At 41.4% G+C, this 21,236-nt stretch overlaps 1 protein-coding gene across 1 annotated transcript in view; it reads left to right on the top strand.

Annotated features, from left to right (window-relative positions):
- The window catches only part of LOC134206487 (proteoglycan Cow-like), a 504,826-nt gene that overhangs the window by 367,664 nt on the left and 115,926 nt on the right, over window positions 1–21,236 (top strand). Inside the window, exon 2 of the mRNA XM_062682216.1 lies at window positions 10,515–10,629. Coding sequence (XP_062538200.1) covers window positions 10,515–10,629 — 115 coding nt within the window. The remainder of the gene's footprint in view (window positions 1–10,514; window positions 10,630–21,236) is intronic.

Raw genomic sequence — 21,236 nt, 5'->3', positions numbered from 1 at the left:
GGTACGAGACGGCGTGGAGCGCAGCGAGCGAGATGGGCAGACCAGGTGCAGAACGACTTGGCGAGCGTGGGGCGTATCCGAGGATGGAGAGATGCAGCCTCGAACCGTGTATTGTGGCGCCAAATTGTTGATTCAGTGTTATCTGTTTAGATGTTAACTAAATAAATGAAAATGAAATGAGGTGTGGCCAAACCCTCAAGTAGTATTTTTTCGACGAAAATTCGCTCTTTCGAGAGAGAAACTCTCAGCTAGGTTGCCGAGGATGGCCGAAGGCGACCGAATCTAACGTCACGTCTGGCATACTCAATACAATTTTTATAACAGACATACTGAAGCTTTTAAAACAGACATAAAAAAACACATATTTTTTTAACCAAATGATCTGTTCGACCATTTGGTCCCTGTCTGCCATTTTTGGCAAAGCATCATTTTCTGCCAAATCTGGATCAACATAGAATTTTAACAAATTAATTTTTTGGAGTGAAATGATAGGCTCAACCTTGTGCTATGAGTAAGATCAATACGCAAAACCTTAACTTTTTTCGAGAATTTCTGAACCTTTGAACACATCCTAGAATTCCGCTTCTATGGTGATTCTAAACAGCTACAAAAAGGGTACTAAGCAGCTACCGCACAATTACATTGCGGAATGCCGCCTACAAGCTACTCTCCCAAATGTTATGCCGTCGAATAGTACTAATTGCAAGAGAGTTCGTGGTGCAGTACCAGGCGGGATTCATGGACGAACGCCCTGCTCTTGCTATTCAACATCGCTTTGGAGGGAGTAATACGAAGGTCAGAGATTGACACGGGTGTTACGATTTTCACGAAGTCCGTCCAGCTATTTGGTTTCGCCGACAACATAGATATTAAAGAGAGAAGCTACACAGTTAAAAATTATGACATTTACATGCCACGTGAATATTCAAGCAATAATTTTCCATTCAATATCCCTCAATTTTACATACATCTCTATCTTGCGTACAATCTTGAATACAAGCTCGAATAGGATTTGTATTGCACAGTTGTTGGTTGGTCGAGACGGACGCAATGAGAAAAGAGAACTGTGCAATAAAAATCCTATTCGACTAAATGCTGATGTCATATTAGAAATTTGGAGACAGTACTCGTCGATAGAAAATCCTTCCGCACGCGATGGCATATGAGCAAATCAAACCACCTTCTTTTTGCCAGTGAAGATATATCAGCTTCCTCACTGATATTCTTCCCTACCCTTTCATACGGGAGCTTGGCAGAAGGAAGGTCGTGTGATATGTGCCATCACAAATATTGTCCTCCGCTCGCTTTCAAATCGACTTCTATTAAAAAAAAACATTCTTCATGCCTGCCGTATCCTAACGGAACTATCAATTCTATACTTTCGCCTCTAATTCTATCATGAACATGTACGTCTAAGTTTGGAAGATGATATTAGCATTTCCATATCATTGTAAATCGTTTAACTTCACGTAGAAGTAACACACACAAAATCATTAGTTTTAGTGAACTTAAGGAAATGCTCATAAAATAAGTTGGAAAGCCGGCCAAGTTCAAGTTGGAATGTAGAGCCATAGAAGAAGAAGAAGAACAATAAGATCCAACGTCAAGAACGGTCCCGACTAGCTCGTCACGCGTGAACCATCGAACTAGATGCTCCACCCGGAATCTTTAGATCGACCGGTCACTCGTTGAGGCCGGTCATCAGTTACCGGAGGTCGTAGGTAGCGCGAGAGCTTCCAACACCGAAAAACTCCCCGTCGAGGTAAGGACGGATCTGCCGTTGGAGACTTTCCTAGTAGTGAGCGATCAAGGCGGGAGCTAAATTTCTCAAGAACAGGGGCAAGATTTTTTGTGGTATACAGGTTATCCGACTTGTCAATATCCCCAACTCAGCCATCTTGGATTTTTGTATGGAATTTATGTACGTTTTGAACTGAAAATGTATGTTTCCCCCGCGCGCTGGTTATTCCCATCTACTGACGAAGTCGGATAACCTGTACATAAAAAAAATCTTGAACAGGGGATTCATATCCAGGGACTAGTTAAGTAAATTGTGGTGCGCAAACGCACCGGCTTCGGGTCGTTGGGCACAATGAAACCGGAAGATATCTCCACCAGGAATCTGTCATGGATCGACCACGGCACTAGTCCGGTTATCCGTTATGGGAAGCGTCAGTTACAGGGGAGCTTCCAACGATGATTAACTCCCCGTCGACGATCAACTTCCCAGTTCCATTACCGTCGGTCTGGGTGATGTTCCTCCTATTTCCCCGACTGTTCAAGCTGTCCAGGTTTCCCGAATATGCCAGCCTATGTATAATGAAAATTACTTTCACAAATTTTCCATCAACTTTCGCACTACGTGATCAGCTCAAAGAGGTATTTTAACGACCACGCATCATATCCGTAGGAGAAAGTGGGAAGACTAGATCCCCGGGGAGACTTGATCACCCCCTATTTTATCGAGAACTAACGTAGTTTTGTTCTAGCGTATTTTTTAGTATAGATCCTCTAGGTAAATGAACTTTATGTGGTGAGTATTTCTTTGGATTCACATCCTTATTTATTCTGCAGGGCGGTTTGTATGTTTTGATCTTCCAAAAGATTTTTTTATAGGCCACGCAAAATTTAAATAACTTTTCATAACAATGATCAAATGCATTCGTTTTTTCACAGCACAAAGCCATAAATATGTTTAATGATCTGTACCGATAAAAATAACAACATTCCATCAAAGTTTTGGGATATTTGGATTTGAAATTATTGCCTCAATATGGGGACACTTGATCCCCCATTAGTCACCCATACACAAATTTGGCGAAAAAATTCAAAAAAATATAAATCTGTTCTCAGGCTTCCAATTTTTTGTAGATTTGACAGGTTTGATGAAGGGTTGGCAGGAAAAATTATGTATTGCGTATATATCATAGAAATAGGGTTTAATAAGGAGAAAATTTTATTTTCGTATGCATGGTGCAGAACTTAAACTGGATATTTCGGCACCAACATTTCAAAAGGGCGAAACTGCTGTTGTAAACAAGAGCTTCTCGCGTCGCTGGTGGCCTAATTTGAGCCCACCCACAACATCCAGCACCATTGATTGATAGAAGGCGATTCGCTGCTTCCATCAATGGCGTCAAATTGCGTGGTTGGGCTCAAATTAGTCCACCAGCGACGTGAGAAGCTCTTGTTTACCAAAGCAGTTTCGCCCTTTTGAAATGTTGATGCCGATTTATGCTGTAGAATGCCCTATTTGCAGCTGCAATAGCCTTTTTTCCTTGGCTCAAAACGTGTCTGTCACACGACACAAGCGTTCCAAAATAAACAGTGGACCTTCGCTACTGCCATGCGGTCGATTCCAATGAGCTCAATGTATGTCGTCCACAAAGCAAGATCTCCTTTAGATGTGTGCGCCGACACTGCCCACATTTTTTTTTGGCATAACGCTGCCGGCTACATTTTTACATCGAAATTTACTAGAAAAGAACTTTGAGTGGAAACTTCCAATAATTTGGCGATAAAATAAGAAGAATTTGCCTCAACAACATAACAAAAACATAAAAAAATCAGTGAACATTTTAAAGTTTTTTCCGTGATAATTCTTAAGAACTTGAAACGAGCAACTGTCGTTTCAAATAGATAACAGGGTCGATTACACTAACCACACTTTGCATTGCATGTGCTTGAATCAAATAAAGTAAACAGTTCAAGAGAAATCATTGCATGGGGGCCAAGCTATCGATATGTACCAGCGATTACAATTAGTACAAATGTTGAAGAATTCGGAAATATAAGAAAATATCGAATAGTATTAAATAGTAATCCAAAGGCTCCGTAGGTAATACAAGAACGTACCTGCTCTTTCCCTTCTAGGCAGCCGAGTGATCAAGATCTGAAAAAAAAATACAGTTTTCTAATATAAAGTGAAGTGGTACAGTGTGGGAATCCGAAGAGTTTCACAAAGTAAATTAATAAATTTTCAGGATTTTCGGCTTTCAGTCACATGAAAATGTTGATAATTTCAAATCATTGCCAACGTTTCGATCCGGGGGTTTGGATCTTCATCAGGGCTCGAGATTAATCAACCTGTCTATTGAAGTGTGGGTCACACGATGGACTGTCAGGTGGGTTGGGGTAAACTGCACTAGGTTCATTTGTCCCAGCACCATAAACATTATAGTTCAGCAACTGCCAACAGCTGGTCATGGTAGAAGTGTATCGTAGTGACTTACTCTGTAGTGCCCATCCTGTTCTTCACCACCCACCCATCTTGTTTATGGTGCTGGGACAAATGAATCTAGTGCATTTTACCCCAACCCACCTGACAGTCCATCGTGTGACCCACACTTCAATAGACAGGTTGATTAATCTCGAGCCCTGATGAAGATCCAAACCCCCGGATCGAAACGTTGGCAATGATTTGAAATTATCAACATTTTCATGTGACTGAAAGCCGAAAATCCTGAAAATTAAATTAATAAAAGCTTTAAAGTAGTGATGTTAAAATGAATAATGTTTAAATTGTTTCCATAGGCAATTTTATGACAAATTTAGTTCGTGCAAAATCGTGAGCCGTGTAGTATAATCGATTACTAGATCGTAAGTCAAAATAGTCTAAATATGGACCAGAATAACCTAAAATAATGTTCGTTATCAGAAAATACACACACAACCCAGTAGCGATAAACTGTAATCGATTGTATAAATAATACGGAAGATAAAAGGTAGGGAAGATTGGGTCAGCATCGCTTGTTCGCCGATCTCCAATCTACGGAGAATTTGAGGGCTCGTGGAGAGAGTTTGGGCAATCCGCCTGGGTGCGAACTATCGTCTCGTGGCTGCGCGCCACAATAGTCCACCTGGAGAGCGACGGCCAACAGAAAAATCTCGGCCTCGTGTGTCACGCTTCACTTCGGTGGTTTCTAGCGAGTGTTCTAGAAGGGGAAGACAGCCTTGCCAGCGAGATTGACCACACCCTTTGACTGCGTCCATGATAACCACCTCATGAAGCCTCGACTAATCTCCGAATCCAACCACGCTGCTCTACAATCGTCAGCAATTCGTCGGGATCGTTCAACACATCGCTGAGCCGTTGCATGTGGTTGCGACGCCGATCCTATACAACCAGAGCGTCCTTCTTCCCGAGACATTGACACGCAGTCGGGCGGCACACCTAACGCCAGAGATTATCCGTCGTACCACCACCGTCGCGTAGCACCTCTCGATCATCCGACGACAACGAAAACTGGCAAACGACCACCGATCAACTACGGACGCCTCACCACGGTGGCTACCGACGACAGCACCGACTAGGAAAAGCTAAGCGACCGACACGAAGGCTAACCACCAGTTCACTACCTGAACGGTCTCCTCGAATATCAAGTATCGGTGGTGTGAATGTCCACCGAGTTTCTGTAGTAGATGCCCATTGTACACTAAAACTAAGCACAACCAAAATCACGAATGCACACAGTTAGGACAGCATTGACGTCACTCCTAGGACAAGAGAGAAGTAGATTATGCTCCGTATACGATAGCAATTCTAGTAGGGACCAAAATTGAGCTGAATCGTCCGTGGATTTTTTTTTATAAATTTTATTCTACATATCGAGTTTTGAATCAGTACTCATTTTGTTGCTTCGCTGAATAAACGAATAATATGCTTTTGGCAACTGCAACGCAATCTTAGATTACTGTTTTCAAATTCAGAAATACCAAATAGAGAAATTGGGAATTTAGTGTTACGTATTGGAGAAAAGGGTTTTCTTGCTGTGTGGTTGAAACTGCTAGCTTGGCAACTCGATCCGCAATTCCTAGCAGACGATAAGATCGTCTGGCGCTAAAGCTCGGAATTTTGGAGGCCACAACAAGACCCATCTTGCAAACCTAAGTACACAATCTGGAAAGATTCTCGAGAAAATTCTCTAAAGAATTTTCTATACGAATTCTGGAGAACTTCCTAAGTAGTTTCCATGAAAATTCCGAAAGATTTTCCGTTGAAATCAAGTTTATGGACGGGAAAGCTGCGTTCGGCAGAAAGCAAATATGCCAAAGGCCACAAAGCCGGCAATTTGATCGAATAGGTCATTCGGCCGAAAATAACGTTTGGAAGAAATGATTGTTAGGCAGAAAGCTGCCAAACGATCATGACGGCCAAAAGGCATTTTCGGCCAAACGACCATATCGAGCAAATGACCTGTTAGGGAAAACCACTTTTTCAGCCAAACGTCATTTCAAACCATTTTGGACCTAATAACCGTTTCGGCGAAACTTTTAATTCGACCAAATGGAACCTCAACTGGTGCACATGAAAAAACTCGACAAAAATCACGTGGTTTCCAAGATGGCTCCTGTCATGAAGAAAAATATAAACGTTTGGATAATTTTAATGCTATGGGACATGACACATGTTACAGAATCTAACATACTGCGTACCCTCCATAAGTCGATACCTCACTTGTCTGATATTTTCTAATTTGAAGTAAAATTCCAATATATTTTCACCTCGCTAACTCGATATTGTTCACATGCATGATATACATGATATATACCATTTGGCCGAATAGTTAAAAATAAACTTAGATTGTGAAAAAATGAGAAGTGAGAAGTTGAAGTAAAAAATTGAGAGTGAACAGTTTGAAGGGGAAAGTGAGTAATGAAAAGCGAAAAGTTATAAGAGAAAAGTGGGAAGAGAAAAGTGAAAAGAGAAAAGTGGGAAGAGGAAACTGAGAAGTGGAAAGTGAGAATTATGAAGTAAGAAGTGAAAAGTGAGAAGTGGAAATTGAGTGTTAATGTGAGGAGTAAGGAGTGCTAATTAAAAAGTGAGCAGTGAGAAGTGAAAAGTGCAAAATGAAAAATGATAAATAAAATTATGATGAATTGAGAATTGCCAACCGAGAAGATTGTAGTGAGCAGTGTAAAGAGAGAAGTAAAAAGTGAGAAGTGAAAACTGAGAAATGAGAAATTTGAAGCGAGGAGTAAGAAATGAAAAGTGAAAGTGAGAAGTGAAAAATGAAAAGAGAAAGTGAAAGTGTGAAAGTGTGAGTAGTAAAATGTAAGAAGTGAGAATTGAGAATTTGTAATTCCGTTTTCTCCTCACATTTTTGTATATTTTTTGTCCTTTCTTTCTTCTTTCTGCTTACTTCTTCCTTGTATTTTTCGTATTTATTTCTTCTTCCTTCTTACTTCTACATGCTTCTTTCTTCCTTATTTTTTCTGTAAGTAAGTAAGGGAGAGTTCACAGTTCACATTTCCATTATTTAATACAAAAATACTTCCATATTCGCAAAATATAATGATCTTACAAATATTAAAAGGTAACAACTGATATTTAACCTTAGTTAGTTATGGTTATAGTGCTAGAAATCAAAGGGGAGCGTTTTGACCAGGGGGGCACATTATACCGTCTTACCCTATGATTGTCGTTCGTTAGAAAAAAAAAACAAAAAAATAATAAAGCATAACGATTCTCGTTTGACTCTAAACGGTAGAATACGGTTGCAGTCAAAAGTTCACCGGCGATTTTGGTGAAGCTTTGTTTTCGCTAGGAAACCCAAAAAATGAATACTAAATCACGCGTGCCTTCTTCTTTGTTTTTGGACAGTAACCGTAAAACGCATTTGAAAGCATATATCGTTTATGCTACACTCTTCCCTGAGTTGAGTCCGTTTTATTATTTTTCATTATTCAAATGCGAGCTGTAGAGCCGGCATTGTGATCTGGAATTCCCACTCAATAATGTTTACCGATAATTTACATCAGTCGAGTGTGAATACCATTAATTCGCGATTTATCAATTTGACGTCACTCATGCGACGCGTTAGACCAATAATTGATTAATGGAATTGGTGCCGCCGCCGCCGGCCTCATTTTGAGGCGTCGTCGCGTGGGAAGACTTATTTATGTTTGCAAACGATCGACTTCGTTTTAGATGCTCAGAGCGAATCTATTAGCGTTAATTGAAGTCAAACACGGGGGTGGTTCAACCGGCGACACCACCAGCCCTAGAATTCGCATTCCAATGGAAACTAATTAGTCGCCGCCAGTACCATGAAAAACAGCAAGACCTCTCGGCGAACATTGAAGGCTTTCCCATTAGTACTCGTAAACTCTGCGTCCTCGTGTTGCAGTCTGTTTGTTTACGTTCTATCATTTAGAGCATTATAGAACATGATACAGGAAAGAATGCGACATAGAATGAAATAGAACACCCCATTGCTCATCAGCTGTTAATGGACCGAAACTGGTAACGATTCTGAAAGTGTCATTCCTCATCAACGCCCGACAGCTCGCCGGCATTGGAGTGGGAAAGGAAAACTGTCCAGAGAAAATCGCTTTCTTAGCATTCCTCCGTGTCACAATTACAAGGAGGATGAAAAAATTGGTCCATTCAGCACCGGAATCCTCGCAGTGGCATAAGGTGAAAAAGCAAATCATAAAAGTGTCAGAGAAACATTCGTTTCGTTTTGTTCGCTGACCAACGTATAAAAGTATGAATGGAACAATTGGTAGGAGGAAATACAATTTTAAGAACAATTCTCAATTATTACCCTTGTGAATAGGTGACAATCAGGAGCTATGTTTCATTTTTAGATTGCCGGGTAACGGCATTGGGTTAGTCGTAAATGTCGTAGTTGATGTTCAATTATGGTAGCTTTAATTACTTTACCTCAGAGATACATTCGTCGAAAATAGCCATGTTGAGCCTATAGCCTATTCGGATAACGCCATTTATTGTAATAAATATCATGATAAAGAGTAACTTGATACCATTTTTCTTTCTCCACTTCAACACGATATTTATTATTATAAATGGCGTAATCTGAATAGGCTATAAGGCCAACATGGCCTATGTTGCCTTTGTTCTCTTTTCTTTCGCTCGAAGGTTACAAAACATTTGCAAATTTTCCTCCACCTCGCATCGCACTTAGTCTCCTCGAATTTGTCAAATCATTTTCAAGAACTATTCCTAGCCGCTTATTGTCCGATATTCTGCATTCGAGCTCGGCCCACCGTAATCGTTCGATTTTCACAGTTCTTTTTCTCAACATCTGATGGACAATATAGTTCATTCCTTACAATCCCTAAAGAAGTTGAAATACACTCCCAAATGTCGGATGATCGACGCAATAGCTGAAAGACTAATTGAAAGAGCCGATAATTCCCTCATCAAACAATTGACATTATGACATAGGATGTATTAATAACTTAAAAACAAATCCCATTTCTAGAGATTTGCTAAAATAACACATGCTAGAGAATGTCAATACCATCGGGATGTCCTAAATTCCTGCCCTTCTGCAGCGACTCAAGAAGATGAAAGCCTCTAACGAAATGGAATCATTTATGTAAACAATGTAAACATTTATGTGACTACGATACACTCATTAGCACTTCTTTGATCTTTGATCTTGATCCTATATGACATCAAGAAGACGAATAAATTTGCGGCGAAGTGACATTTGTTACAATGATTCTCGGTCCTTGATATGTGTAATATCGATGACGATCCTACAAAGCATACTGCTTGAACTCAATTTCATGGACACACACACAAAAAACGTGGTCTATTGGCCGGCGGGTGACACGGGCGGTGCCGCAATCCGCAACCGAAATTGAAGGCAACCGAAAAGATGGACGACCTCCTCCGAGGTAATTTGCAATTCCAATTCGTTCCAGCTGCCAGACGCACACCACCGGCCATCTGTCCGCCAGGATTTGCTGATTTTCAATTTTCGTTTTCTTTTGATTTTCGGTCGGTTTCATTTTCTTTTTCGCCGGTTCGAGGAAAAAAACGTGGTAATCGATCCATAGCTATAAGGTACATGCTGTATAGTACGCATCCTTCCACGGTGTGGCGGCGATGGCATTTCGTATTAGAAGCCACAACGATGTTTGAACGTGGGGATCACGGGCTCATCGAAATGCAAAGCGTCGAACAATCTTTTATTTGGTGGCGGTTCCAAGAATTTATCGAACAAATGGATTGGAAAAATTGCTCGATTGGTAGTCGATCAACTCAGAGATTGAGTGCATGGTGATGCATACATTAGCATGATTTCAAACGAATTCATTAAATTATTCGGTTTTATTAGACGTTATTCGACACCTTTTACATATATTTGATGTTTAATTTTATTTGTATACAATAATTATTGAATTCATTTAATAGTTATAACAGGTTCTAAAATTTGTTATCAATGCTTTTAGATTTATTCTGGTATTTGTGCTTCATCAAGCGCGGTTTATCTAAAACAAGGTTGGATTACAATTAGTATTATGGTTGATTATGTTCATATACTTTTTTTTTACTCCAGGGAAAAAAACTTTTCGTTGAAGTGTTCTTCCCGTTTTACTTGCTGCAGTCAAAAGAAGCAAAAACAACCGAAACATTTCGATTAATTTACCCTCCAATCCTCTCTTCGTAAGTCAAACCTATCGCGCAAACACTTCAACTCCACTCCCACTTTCAATCCGGCTTCTGATATTTGTTTTTCCTTTCCGTTTGCCCGCAGGATGATAAAAGCAATCAACAGCAGTTGGACTCGATTCAGAAACAACAGCTACAGCAACAGCAACAACAGCAGCAGCAGATTCCCGAGAAGAAAAAATGGATCCACGATCCTTCCAGTGAGTAGAATCCTCCCTTTTCCGACTTAATCAATGTTAATTGCAAAAATAGTCTAAATATACAAAGCTTTCTAGCAATTTTTATATAACACTGAACCAATCATCCAATCGCATCAAGCTGAACTAGATGTTAGTGTTTAATGCTAAACAACAGAAAAGAAATCGTTCAAAAATCTCTCCAGCGAAGTATGTATCATCAAGTTAGGGGCCGTACACATATTACGTAAGCACTTATGGAGGGAGGGGGGGTCGGTCAATATCTTACGCTCCATATAAATAAAAAACCATTTGTATGAAAAAAATCTTACATGGGGGGAGGGGGGATCAAAAAACCCAGAAAAATTGCTTACGTAATAAGTGTACGACCCCTTAGCCATGCGCCGCCGATGATTTCTTACGCTGTCGCCACATTTAAAAATGAATTGGTGCAGTAAGTCAATGGGTTTCGTATAAACATTTTTTGTCGAAGGAGCATTTTTACTGTTTGTTAAGTCCCAGTCAATCACAACTCTATTGTAAATTGTTAGTCATTATCCTGAATGTAATTTTCTGTCTTGAATACATATTTTCAGCTATGTTCATGTGACAATTATCTACTTAAAATTTTGCAACATTAATTCCTTGATTATTTCTTATTGAGCTTGAGCTTGATGACCATGACCACACAATTCGTAGTTGATACTCCGTGATTGATCAGAACAATCGAAGTTGCACAGGGTACCAAAAATTTGGGATTTAGTTTTTCAACCTCAATGTGCACAGGTCAAGTGTTCAGTAAATATAGGATAAATAACAGCGTTGAGCGTTGGTCACGTCCTTACGGTCATTTAGAAAGGAAAGGATTGTTGGTGTGACAACCGTTTTTACTAAAGACCGATATCACCTATGCATCTCCACAGTAGAGATGGACGGGTTTCGGGTTCTCAAACCCGAAACCCGACCCGAACCCGAACCCGACGGGTTCGGGTCGGATCAAGGGTCGGATTCGGGGTTGGAAAATTAGAACAATGTCGGGTTCGGGTCGGGTACGGGTTTGTGAGATGATAAAATGTCGGGTCTTGGTTGGGTACGAGTTTGAGAAATAAAGTATTGAATATTTTTTTATTCGTTTCTGGTAATTTTAAGGCTTGTTCGTTGTTTGGGCCTATACCCTTTTGGGTGTAAATAGAAATATAAAACATCTAGTTTGAGTTTATGCCAAAACATTAGTTTGGGTTCAGCTCGGGCTTAAGACTGCAAAAATTGTCGGGTAACGTCGGGTTTGATAAGATTTTTCATTCCGGGTTCTGGTCGGGTCCGGTTTTGAAAGAAATTTCTAAATCGGGTTCGGGTCGGGTTCGGGTTTACAAAATGTGACACCTGACAATCTCTACTCCACAGTTGCCACAGAAGTGATTTTTGTTAGTGGGACGGGGTAAGTGATGCGACCCATGCATCCTCAATTAGATAAAATAATCAAACATGCTTTTAAATATTTTGACCGGGAAACTAATGCTAACGTATGTTCTCACATATATTGACGCATATTTGAAACCGAATCTTCTTTTTTAAATTTATTTCATTTACTAGAAAAAACTGCTATGTGTATGAAACGTATGTAACAAGTCCACTACTGTTGTGGAAGCCGTCGAAAATAAATAAAAGAAACTTGTCTTTCTTAAAGGAGAATGTTCAAAAAACATCTAATCCTATTCAGAATCTACAATGAATTTAAAATTTTCTTACGATTTTTAATGGAAAACATGAAATTGGAATAGGAAGTTAAACAATATCTTCTTATATAGATGAAAATGAATGTCTGTCTGTCTGTCTGAACCTCAAAGACTCCGAAACTACTGAACCGATCGGCGTGAAAATTTGTATGCAGAGATTTTTGAGGCCGGGGAAGGTTTTTAAGATGGTTCGAGACGACTTCCTCCTTTGGAAAGGGGGCTCCCATACAAATGAAATAGAAATTTCTGCATAGCTCGATAACTAATCAGGGAATAAATCAATTTTAGGCAACACGAAGTTTGACAGGCCTGCTAGTATTAAATAAAAAGTTCAGCAATAGACTGGTCCAGGGAACAAAAAGCTGTCGAACTCCACGGATTGTGTCTTTGAGCGATGTGGGGTTTGAGTAAAATGCCTTCAGCGTGTGTTAATAGATTCACACATCAGCGTGTTAATCGGCGAGCAGCAAGCCATGACATTGCCTCTTCTAGTCAGACCTACGCGGCGTGCACACACATCCACGGAGAGTCGCTGACATAACTTCTGCTTTTTCTTCTTCATTGGCATTACATCCCCACACTGGGACAGAGCCGCCTCGCAGCTTAGTGTTCATTAAGCACTCCGATAGTTAGGGTAAGACGGTATAATGCGCCCCACCTGGCCAAAACGCCCCACTTGGATTTCTAGAAAACTATAACTAACTAAGGGTCAAAATCAGTTGGTACCTATAAATATTTGTAAAAGCATCATCCTATGTGAATGTGGGAGTATTTTTGTATTACGTAATAAAAATAATAGAAAAATACAAAAAGTTACAGTTTTGATGTAACTTTCAATGTTTGTTTGCTCAACATTCTGGAACAACTCTAGCATACTGTCCGAAAAGCTTGCACTGGAGCACTCAGTTGGGCAACCAATTAACTTCTATCAGTGGTTAATGTGATACAAAATTGCTTCCATCTTCAAAAATGTAACGTTTTTCGAAAATATGTTTCTCTGGTCAATACGCCCCAGTGTAGGCAGGACGATATGCCCTTACCAACTGGACACAAGCGCGGCGAGCTTGCAGCAGTTGCTTCCAAATTATATGGAAACTATTGAAATGTATTTCAAACCTGATTAAATGGACTTATGTTGGCTTTTTAATGCCTCGCGCATAAGGATTTGTAACCTTTTTATTATGGGATTGATAAAATACTAATGAAGGGCTTTGAAACGTCTTTGGCTAAGGTGGGGCGTATTGCCCAGGCACTTTTTAAAATCAATTTTTTCACGACTTTTCAAAAAAGCTTTATTACGTGTAATCTGTAATATTTTTATATGACTACTCACGGGCAATACATTTGCGACTTCCTGGACTACCAAATAACACAAAGTTTGCATAAATTGCGTTGAAAAGTAAAAAGTTATCAAGGAGTTGCCTTAGGGGGGGCATATTATACCGTCTTACCCTATTAACTGCGAGGTTTCTAAGCCAGGTTACCATTTTTGCATTCGTATATCATGAGGCTAGCACAATGATACTTTTATGCCCAGGGAAGTCGAGACAATTTCCAATCCGAAAATTGCCTAGACCGGCACCGGGAATCGAACCAATGGTCTTGCTTTGTAGCCACGCGTCTTACCGCACGACTAAGGAGGGCCCTGTCATAACTTCATTCCGGCCATTTACGGCTCCACATTTTGGCGATCCTGCCAGTCTATTTTTTTGGATCCTGTCGCTGATTTCATGAGGTGAGTTGACTTCAAATGGTTAAATTGTGACTTACTTACTTTGTTATGGATCCTGTACACCTTCGGTGGTGCAAAGGGCCGACTTGAAAGATCTCCATCCTGAGCGTTGCCCGGCTATCGCTTTAACCTATTGCCAGGTTAGATTTCGGTCGACTTCTTTTTTTTTTTCTTTATTGAGGCCATGAGCCTCTGGGTCTGCCTCTGCTGCGATGTCCCGCTGGGTTCCAGTCTAATGATAGTTTACAGATTTCGTTGCCGCCCCTATGTAGAGTGTGGCCAGCCCAACCCCACTTCCGATTCCGAATGTCTGTTGCTATCGGCCTCTGGTGACAACGACGATGGAGCTCGTTGTTTGAGATCCAGTTGTGAGGCCACCAGGCCCGAATTATATACCGCAGGCATCTGTTATTGAACACCTGCAGCCGTTGAGTGTTCTCCACTGATACACACCATGTTTCGCTAGCGTATAACCGCACAGATTTCACGTTAAAGTTGAAAATTCGTATTTTGGTGCGTTCACTTATCTGCCTGTTTTTCCAGATATTTCTTAAACTCGCAAAGGCAGCCCTTGCTTTCTTGATCCGTGCGCCTATGTCGATCTTGGTACCGCCGTCTGACGCCATTTGGCTACCAAGATATTGGAAGCTTTCAACATTCTCCACTGGTTGCCCGGCTACTGTGAAACTGGAAGGAGTCACCGTGTTTACATCCAACGATTTGGTTTTGTTGACGTTGATGACTAAACCTGCCGAAAAGGAGCGTTCGGCAAGGTCGTTGAGCTTACTCTGCATATCAGAGCGCCGTTGCGCGAGGAGTGTAACATCATCCGCCAATTCGAAGTCGTTTAAGTGCTCCATGGTTATAGGCTGCCATAACAGCCCGCAGTTTGGTTCACGGTCAATAGCATCTACCAGAATCTCGTCGATTACGACGAGGAACAGTAACGGTGATGGAATACATCCTTGCCTCACACCAGCTACGACCCGGATAGGGTCGGACAAGACCCCATTGTGCAGCACTCTACACGAGAAGGCCTCGTACTGTGCCTCGATGAGGCCGATGATTTTCTCAGGAACTCCCTTGCGTCTCAGGGCGCCCCACATGTTCTCGTGATTGAGTCGGTCGAAAGCTTTTTCGAAGTCAATGAATACCAAGTAAAGGGACTCTTGGAATTCGTTGACCTGCTCCAGAATGATGCGGAGCGTGACAATATGGTCCACACAGGATCTTCCGGCACGGAATCCGGCTTGCTGCCGCCGGAGAGTCGCATCGATTTTCTCCTAAATCCGGGCTAGGATAATTTTGCACAGAACTTTGAGAACGGTACACAGCAACATAATGCCTCGCCAGTTATCGCATACAGTTAAGTCACCCTTTTTGGGCACCTTCACTAAGATACCTTGCATCCAGTCGACCGGGAAAGTTGCGGTGTTCCAGATATTACGAAATAAACGATGCAGTAGTTGAGCGGATGTCATGGGGTCAGCTTTGAGCATCTCGGCTGATATGCGGTCGACCCCTGCTGGGGCTTTATTCGATTTCATGCTTTGGATGGCTGTTTGAATCTCTAGCAGTGATGGAACTTCGGCATTGACGCGTGTTATACGTCGGATCCTAGGCAGATCATGCCGAGGTGGTGATGGCCTGGCTGGCACTTGAAAAAGTTGTTCGAAGTGCTCGAACCAGCGTTTCAGCTGGTCAGTTGGGTCGGTCAATAACTGATCATTCGCGTCTTTTACAGGCATCGTTGCATTCATCTTCGCCCCGCTTAAGCGTCGTGAGATATCGTAGAGGAGGCGAATGTCCTCGGTTGCAGCGGCTCTCTCTCCTCTGGTTTTCGATCGCTCTATCGCGGCTTTGGCTTCTCTTCGCTCCTCTATCTTTCTCCAGGTCTCATCGGTGATCCATTGTTTTCTCTGGGTGCGTAGTTCGCCCAGATTGTTCTCGCTGGTGGCGATGAAGGCATTCTTGATGGCGATCCATTGGTCTTCCACGCTGCCACCTTCCGGAATATCTGCAGCACGCGTCTCCAGTTCTTCAACGAAGGACCGTTTCACCGTGGCATCTTCCAGTCGGCGTGTGTTGAATCGTCGTCCAACTCTTTCCTCCTGCCGACGAATCCGCGCAATGCGCAGGCGTATTTCGCCGATGAGGAGGTGATGATCCCCTAGCAACACAATTCATGCCGATTTGGTTGAGGTAACTTAAATATAAATAAATTTGGTCGTATATGAGTAATATAAACTTGTTTACAACATGTGTGCTGCTCGGGTCAGATGCGATATCGGCACCACGTTTATTCCGTACATCAAGAAGGCTCCGTTTCCATTTTCGATGCAGATGTGGTCGATTTGATTTTCTGTAAAGCCGTCACGGGAGACGTCACGGGATTATAGTAAGGTTTCAGACCCGTGTTCTAAATCTAGCAACGATTATCCTTTCACTTATAGGTTCCCACATCATAAGCGCAGAGTGTGCCTGAGCGCTTAGTAGGAAGCCAACTCCGCGATGCCGGGGAGCGTGTTCACCTCGTAAACCAGAGTATGGCAGAACTTGTCTCGGCGGCGTGATGTGTTCTCCAAAGTTTGGCCAACGCACTTCACTCAGTCCCAGGATCTTAAGCTTCATGCGGCGTGCCTCATTGGCAAGTTGTGCCAATTTATCCTGCTGGGCTAGGGTTAAAACGTTCCATGTTCCTATTCGTGTCCGTTGTTTCGCGCTAAGAGTCGTCGCCGTAAAATCAGTCCGTATTCTTTCATTATCGGATTCTCGAGCAAATTGATGTTTCGGGAACAGTAGGTTGTTAGCCCAAGGTTCCCTATCCACCGGGATGGAGCTGCTATCTTAGGTATAGCTTCCGGGGAATAACATTTCATACTCAGCCGCTGGATGCCAGAACAGACGCTGTTGGAGCCGCACCTCCTTGGTGAACAGACGCTCGGTCAGTCGGGTCAAATTTGTTTAGAGTCCCACCCAACACCAGGACTAGGCTAGTGCGCTTTGATAGGGCCTGCTTGGGGACACATGCAGCTTTTTATAGAAGTTCAACAGAGCCCACTGTCGAACCCCACCACATCCTAGGCAGACCTCACAGGACGTACCCTCTCACTCAAGCTGATGTCAGAAGGACAACAGTGCCCAGGCTGCACTACCAGCTAAGTACGCAACCCTTAGCTGGCGGTCAATTGTCATCGGAAGACCCGTGGAAGCGTGAGTATAGGAACTTGTGAGGACCAGAGCTATGTTAGGCGCCCCTTCTCGGATGTCAACTCACCATATCGCAGCCCGGTTAAATTGTGACGAGTGACATATTTCAGTTTGCAAAATCACAAGGCGCTTCTCGAGTACGTCGGAAAAATGGTTTGTGGTTTGCTAAATCACAAGACGCGTCTCGAAGACCGTCGGAAATGGCTTGTGGTTTGCTAAATCACAAGATGCGTCTCGAAGACCGTCGAAAAATAGTGTGTGGCGGCGCGTCTGAAGGACCACTGGAAAAATGGTTTGTGGTTTGAAGAACATCAAAGCCTCGCCTGGAAGACCGTAAAAAATTGGTTTGTGATTTGCGAAATTCCAATGCGCGTCTGGAAGATCGGTGGAAATGGTTTGTGGTTTAGAAAACTATAATGCGTGTCTGAAAGGTGTCCGAAAAAATGTATTGTAGTTGTGAAAGTACAAGGTGCGTATGGATGACCAACGGAAAATGGTTTACGATCTAGAAAATTTCATCCTGCGAGCATTGATTTTTGATGTAAACAAATTTAGATTTCATGAAGCCACTTGTCGACGTACATGAGACTACCAGTTGAGCTATGATATAAAGAAATCTGAGAGAAATGGAGAAATATTCAATGCTGTACTGTTTGAAACTGTTTGGAAAGCCAAATATATTATCTAGAAATTATGAATATCTACCGGGGCTGAAATGAATATTTTGGTTAATTTGCACCGATAAATGATGATTATTTTACTTTATATACTAAACAAATGCATATATTTTAGGAATCTGACTTCAAAATGTTAAATCCATGCACCGCAGTATGAAATGATATTCATATTTTGATATTTCAAATTGAATATCAATGTGCCAAGCTGAAGATTCATTTTGACACCGCACAAAACAACGCTGACACCGAGAGTCGACGCTTGCTGCTGTTCGTGCACATGCCGTCCTATTCATTCGCACATTCAAATTCGGGAAGGACTAGCAACTTGATTGTGTGTTGGATGTCAGCTGTTTGAGTGTAGTTGAACTGACTTTTTCTGTCCCTGCTTAGTAGCCATAGCGGGATTACATGTAGGAGGAGATATCTTGGAACTTGAAAAAAAAAATTGCCGGATTTTACAAAGCTATTCGGAAGTTCGAATTTATTATGTGTAAGATTAGTTTGGAGTTATTGATGGTAAATGGTTGATGATGTTAGATTTGGATTTGGATTGGATTTGGATTGGATTTGGATTGGATTTGGATTGGATTTGGATTGGATTTGGATTGGATTTGGATCGAATTTTGATTGGATTTGGATTGGATTTGGAATGGATTTGGTTTGGATTTGGTTTGGATTTGGATTGGATTTGGATTGGATTTGGATTGGATTTGGATTGGATTTGGATTGGATTTGGATTGGATTTGGATTGGATTTGGATTGGATTTGGATTGGATTTGAAATAGATTTGGGTTGAATCTGGATTAGCAAGGATTTTCTCATCTTTATTAGGTTGTTCTTAAATCTTATTAGTAATGAAGTTCAACACCGCTTAGTTTTGCATTACATTTGGGTATGATTTGGAATGTTTTTTGAAGAAATTGTCAATGCATTTGACAAACAATAGAAGGTTATTGGCTTCGTAAATTTATTGTTCTCTAATCATCCAACGAAAGTATGAATCACGTTTTATCTTTCGTGACCCACACTCTGAATCATTGTTCTGGTATTAAAACCATGATGTTGAGTCAAGTTTATTTTGGTTTGCAGTTTTCAATGGAGTTAACCGGTTGCTCAATTGCAATCGATGTTCACCTTCGTCTCATTTAAATAACCCAGGAGAAAAACAAGCATTGCATCCTATGCTAGAAGTTTTTTTTTTTTTGAGGGAAGAAGGGAAATTTTTTGAGTAAAATGCCTTCAGCGTGTGTTAATAGATTCACACATCAGCGTATCAATCGGTGAGCAGCAAGCCATGATATTGCCTCTACTAGTCAGACCTTCGCGGCGTGCACACACTTCCACGGAGAGTTGCTGTCATAACTTCGTTCCGGCCATTTACGGCCCCACAAGCGAGAAAATCAATCTCTCAAAATTTCAGCTCAATCGCTTGTTGCATAAGGTGGCGCATGATTTGAAGTTTTTATAGGCCCGATCTTGCTCGGGTTTCTATTTTTGCGTTTTTTTATCTTTATTAGGAGACTTTCAGCTCGAGGCTGACTCGTCTCCGTATTTTTTGCGTTCAAACTGTCAGTAGATGAGCTCATTGCAGCACCGCACTCTAGATCGACTTCAGTGCAAGCATGATTATTTTCTCCACAACACACCATACCGTTGCATTTTCATGATTATCCTGTTTTCTCAACAAAATTTTCCACTTTTCCATATACACCAACACAACTGATCCCAAGACGAATCAATCAGTGAGGAAACCTTGTCAGTCGGGCCAACCGTTCGTGAGTTATATTGCCTGAGTTATATTGTTATATATAAAGGAAATGCAAACTCATTTTTATATATAGAGATAAATTATCAAAATCCGAAAAAAAGTGACTGAAGAAAAAAAGTGGAAACATAATCGCGTCAACTAGCAAGCACACTTTGATACTCTGAAACCAGTGTCTGCTCCATTATTTCCTTGATTATTTCTCATTTTCGATCATTTTCGTTTCGTCTTTGAATCCTATAATCACTGGATGACGACCATCTCTCAACTGCAACTAGTGTGGAGCTGATTCTGACTGAAAAAGTGCAAAGTGGGAAAATGTCTTTGTAATGGAAACTTGGCCCTTACGATTCAACATAAACATTCTTTTTCTTAAAATGCTCAAAATGTGAATATTGTTCTTCAGGAAATTAAGAAGTTGCTGCTAGGACGCCCTAGAACAATAATTTCTGTCGTAATTCAATCTGAAATTATTTCAGAACTTATTTGAAATTAATTTGAAATTCAAAAACATTTTCTTCTGGAAATTTCTTATGAACTTCATTTGAAAATACTTCTTATTTTAGAATATTTCCTAGATTGTTTTTCAGACACTCATCTAGAAATTTCTTCAGGACATCCATCGGAAAAGATCCACCAAGAATTTATAAAAAAAAAACTGGGATTCAAACCAGGAACTCCTGTGCAAATTTCTTCAGGAATTGCTTTAGGAAATTCTCCAGGAAGTACTTTGGAAACACTATAAAAATTCCTTCGGAAAAACTTCCTGAAAAAAAGAACTTCCCGGAGCAGTTCTTCGACAAATTTTCTACAGAAAATTTTGAGAAATCTCTGTAGGAATTCCGAAACGAATTTCCGGAGAATCCTTGAAGAAATTTCCCAGGGAACTTATGAAGGGATTTCGGTATGAATAGCGGTAAGAAAAAGTGGGAGAGTTTCTAGAAGAAATTCTAGAGTAATATTCTTATGGCACGGTAAATGCTGGGTAAAGCGTACCATTGGTACTTTGCATACCTGAAGGAATAAAACAGATCCCATTTCGCGGCCTTTAGCCTCTTACCCAGCAACTCCTATCCCTACCTCCTCGTGGCGCTGGCCAAGATACGAGCAACCTTAGAGAAGATCGGGTAACCAACCCGGTGGGAACTATGGTCGTATGCTGCCAGGGAATGGGGGATTTGCTCCTCTCCGGAGGTGCGAATCTGATCGAGCGTCTGTTCTCCATGTTAGGGGTGGCTCACAACAGCATCTGCTCCCCATGTTAGGGGCGGCTGATCATCGTCAGAGAGCCAGCGAGGGACAAAACAAAAAAACTCTGCACATCATGCTGCATCGTGTCAGCATCTAGAAAACAGCCCCTTCAACGCGATATAGGTAGCGCAACCCTGGTAAAGTTACCATGAAAGGCAAAAGTAGAGCAAACGGATTGATTCAACGGCAACAGACCCGGCAACGAACAAAGGACAACGATTGGAAAGTCGGATCTTGGGACGTGAGAACCCGCACGTGTT

Source organism: Armigeres subalbatus, chromosome 1 (genome assembly GCF_024139115.2).
Source record: "Armigeres subalbatus isolate Guangzhou_Male chromosome 1, GZ_Asu_2, whole genome shotgun sequence".
NCBI lineage: Eukaryota > Metazoa > Arthropoda > Insecta > Diptera > Culicidae > Armigeres > Armigeres subalbatus.
The sequence above is the reverse complement of the archived record's forward strand: the minus strand, read 5'-3'. Positions and strand labels throughout refer to the sequence as shown.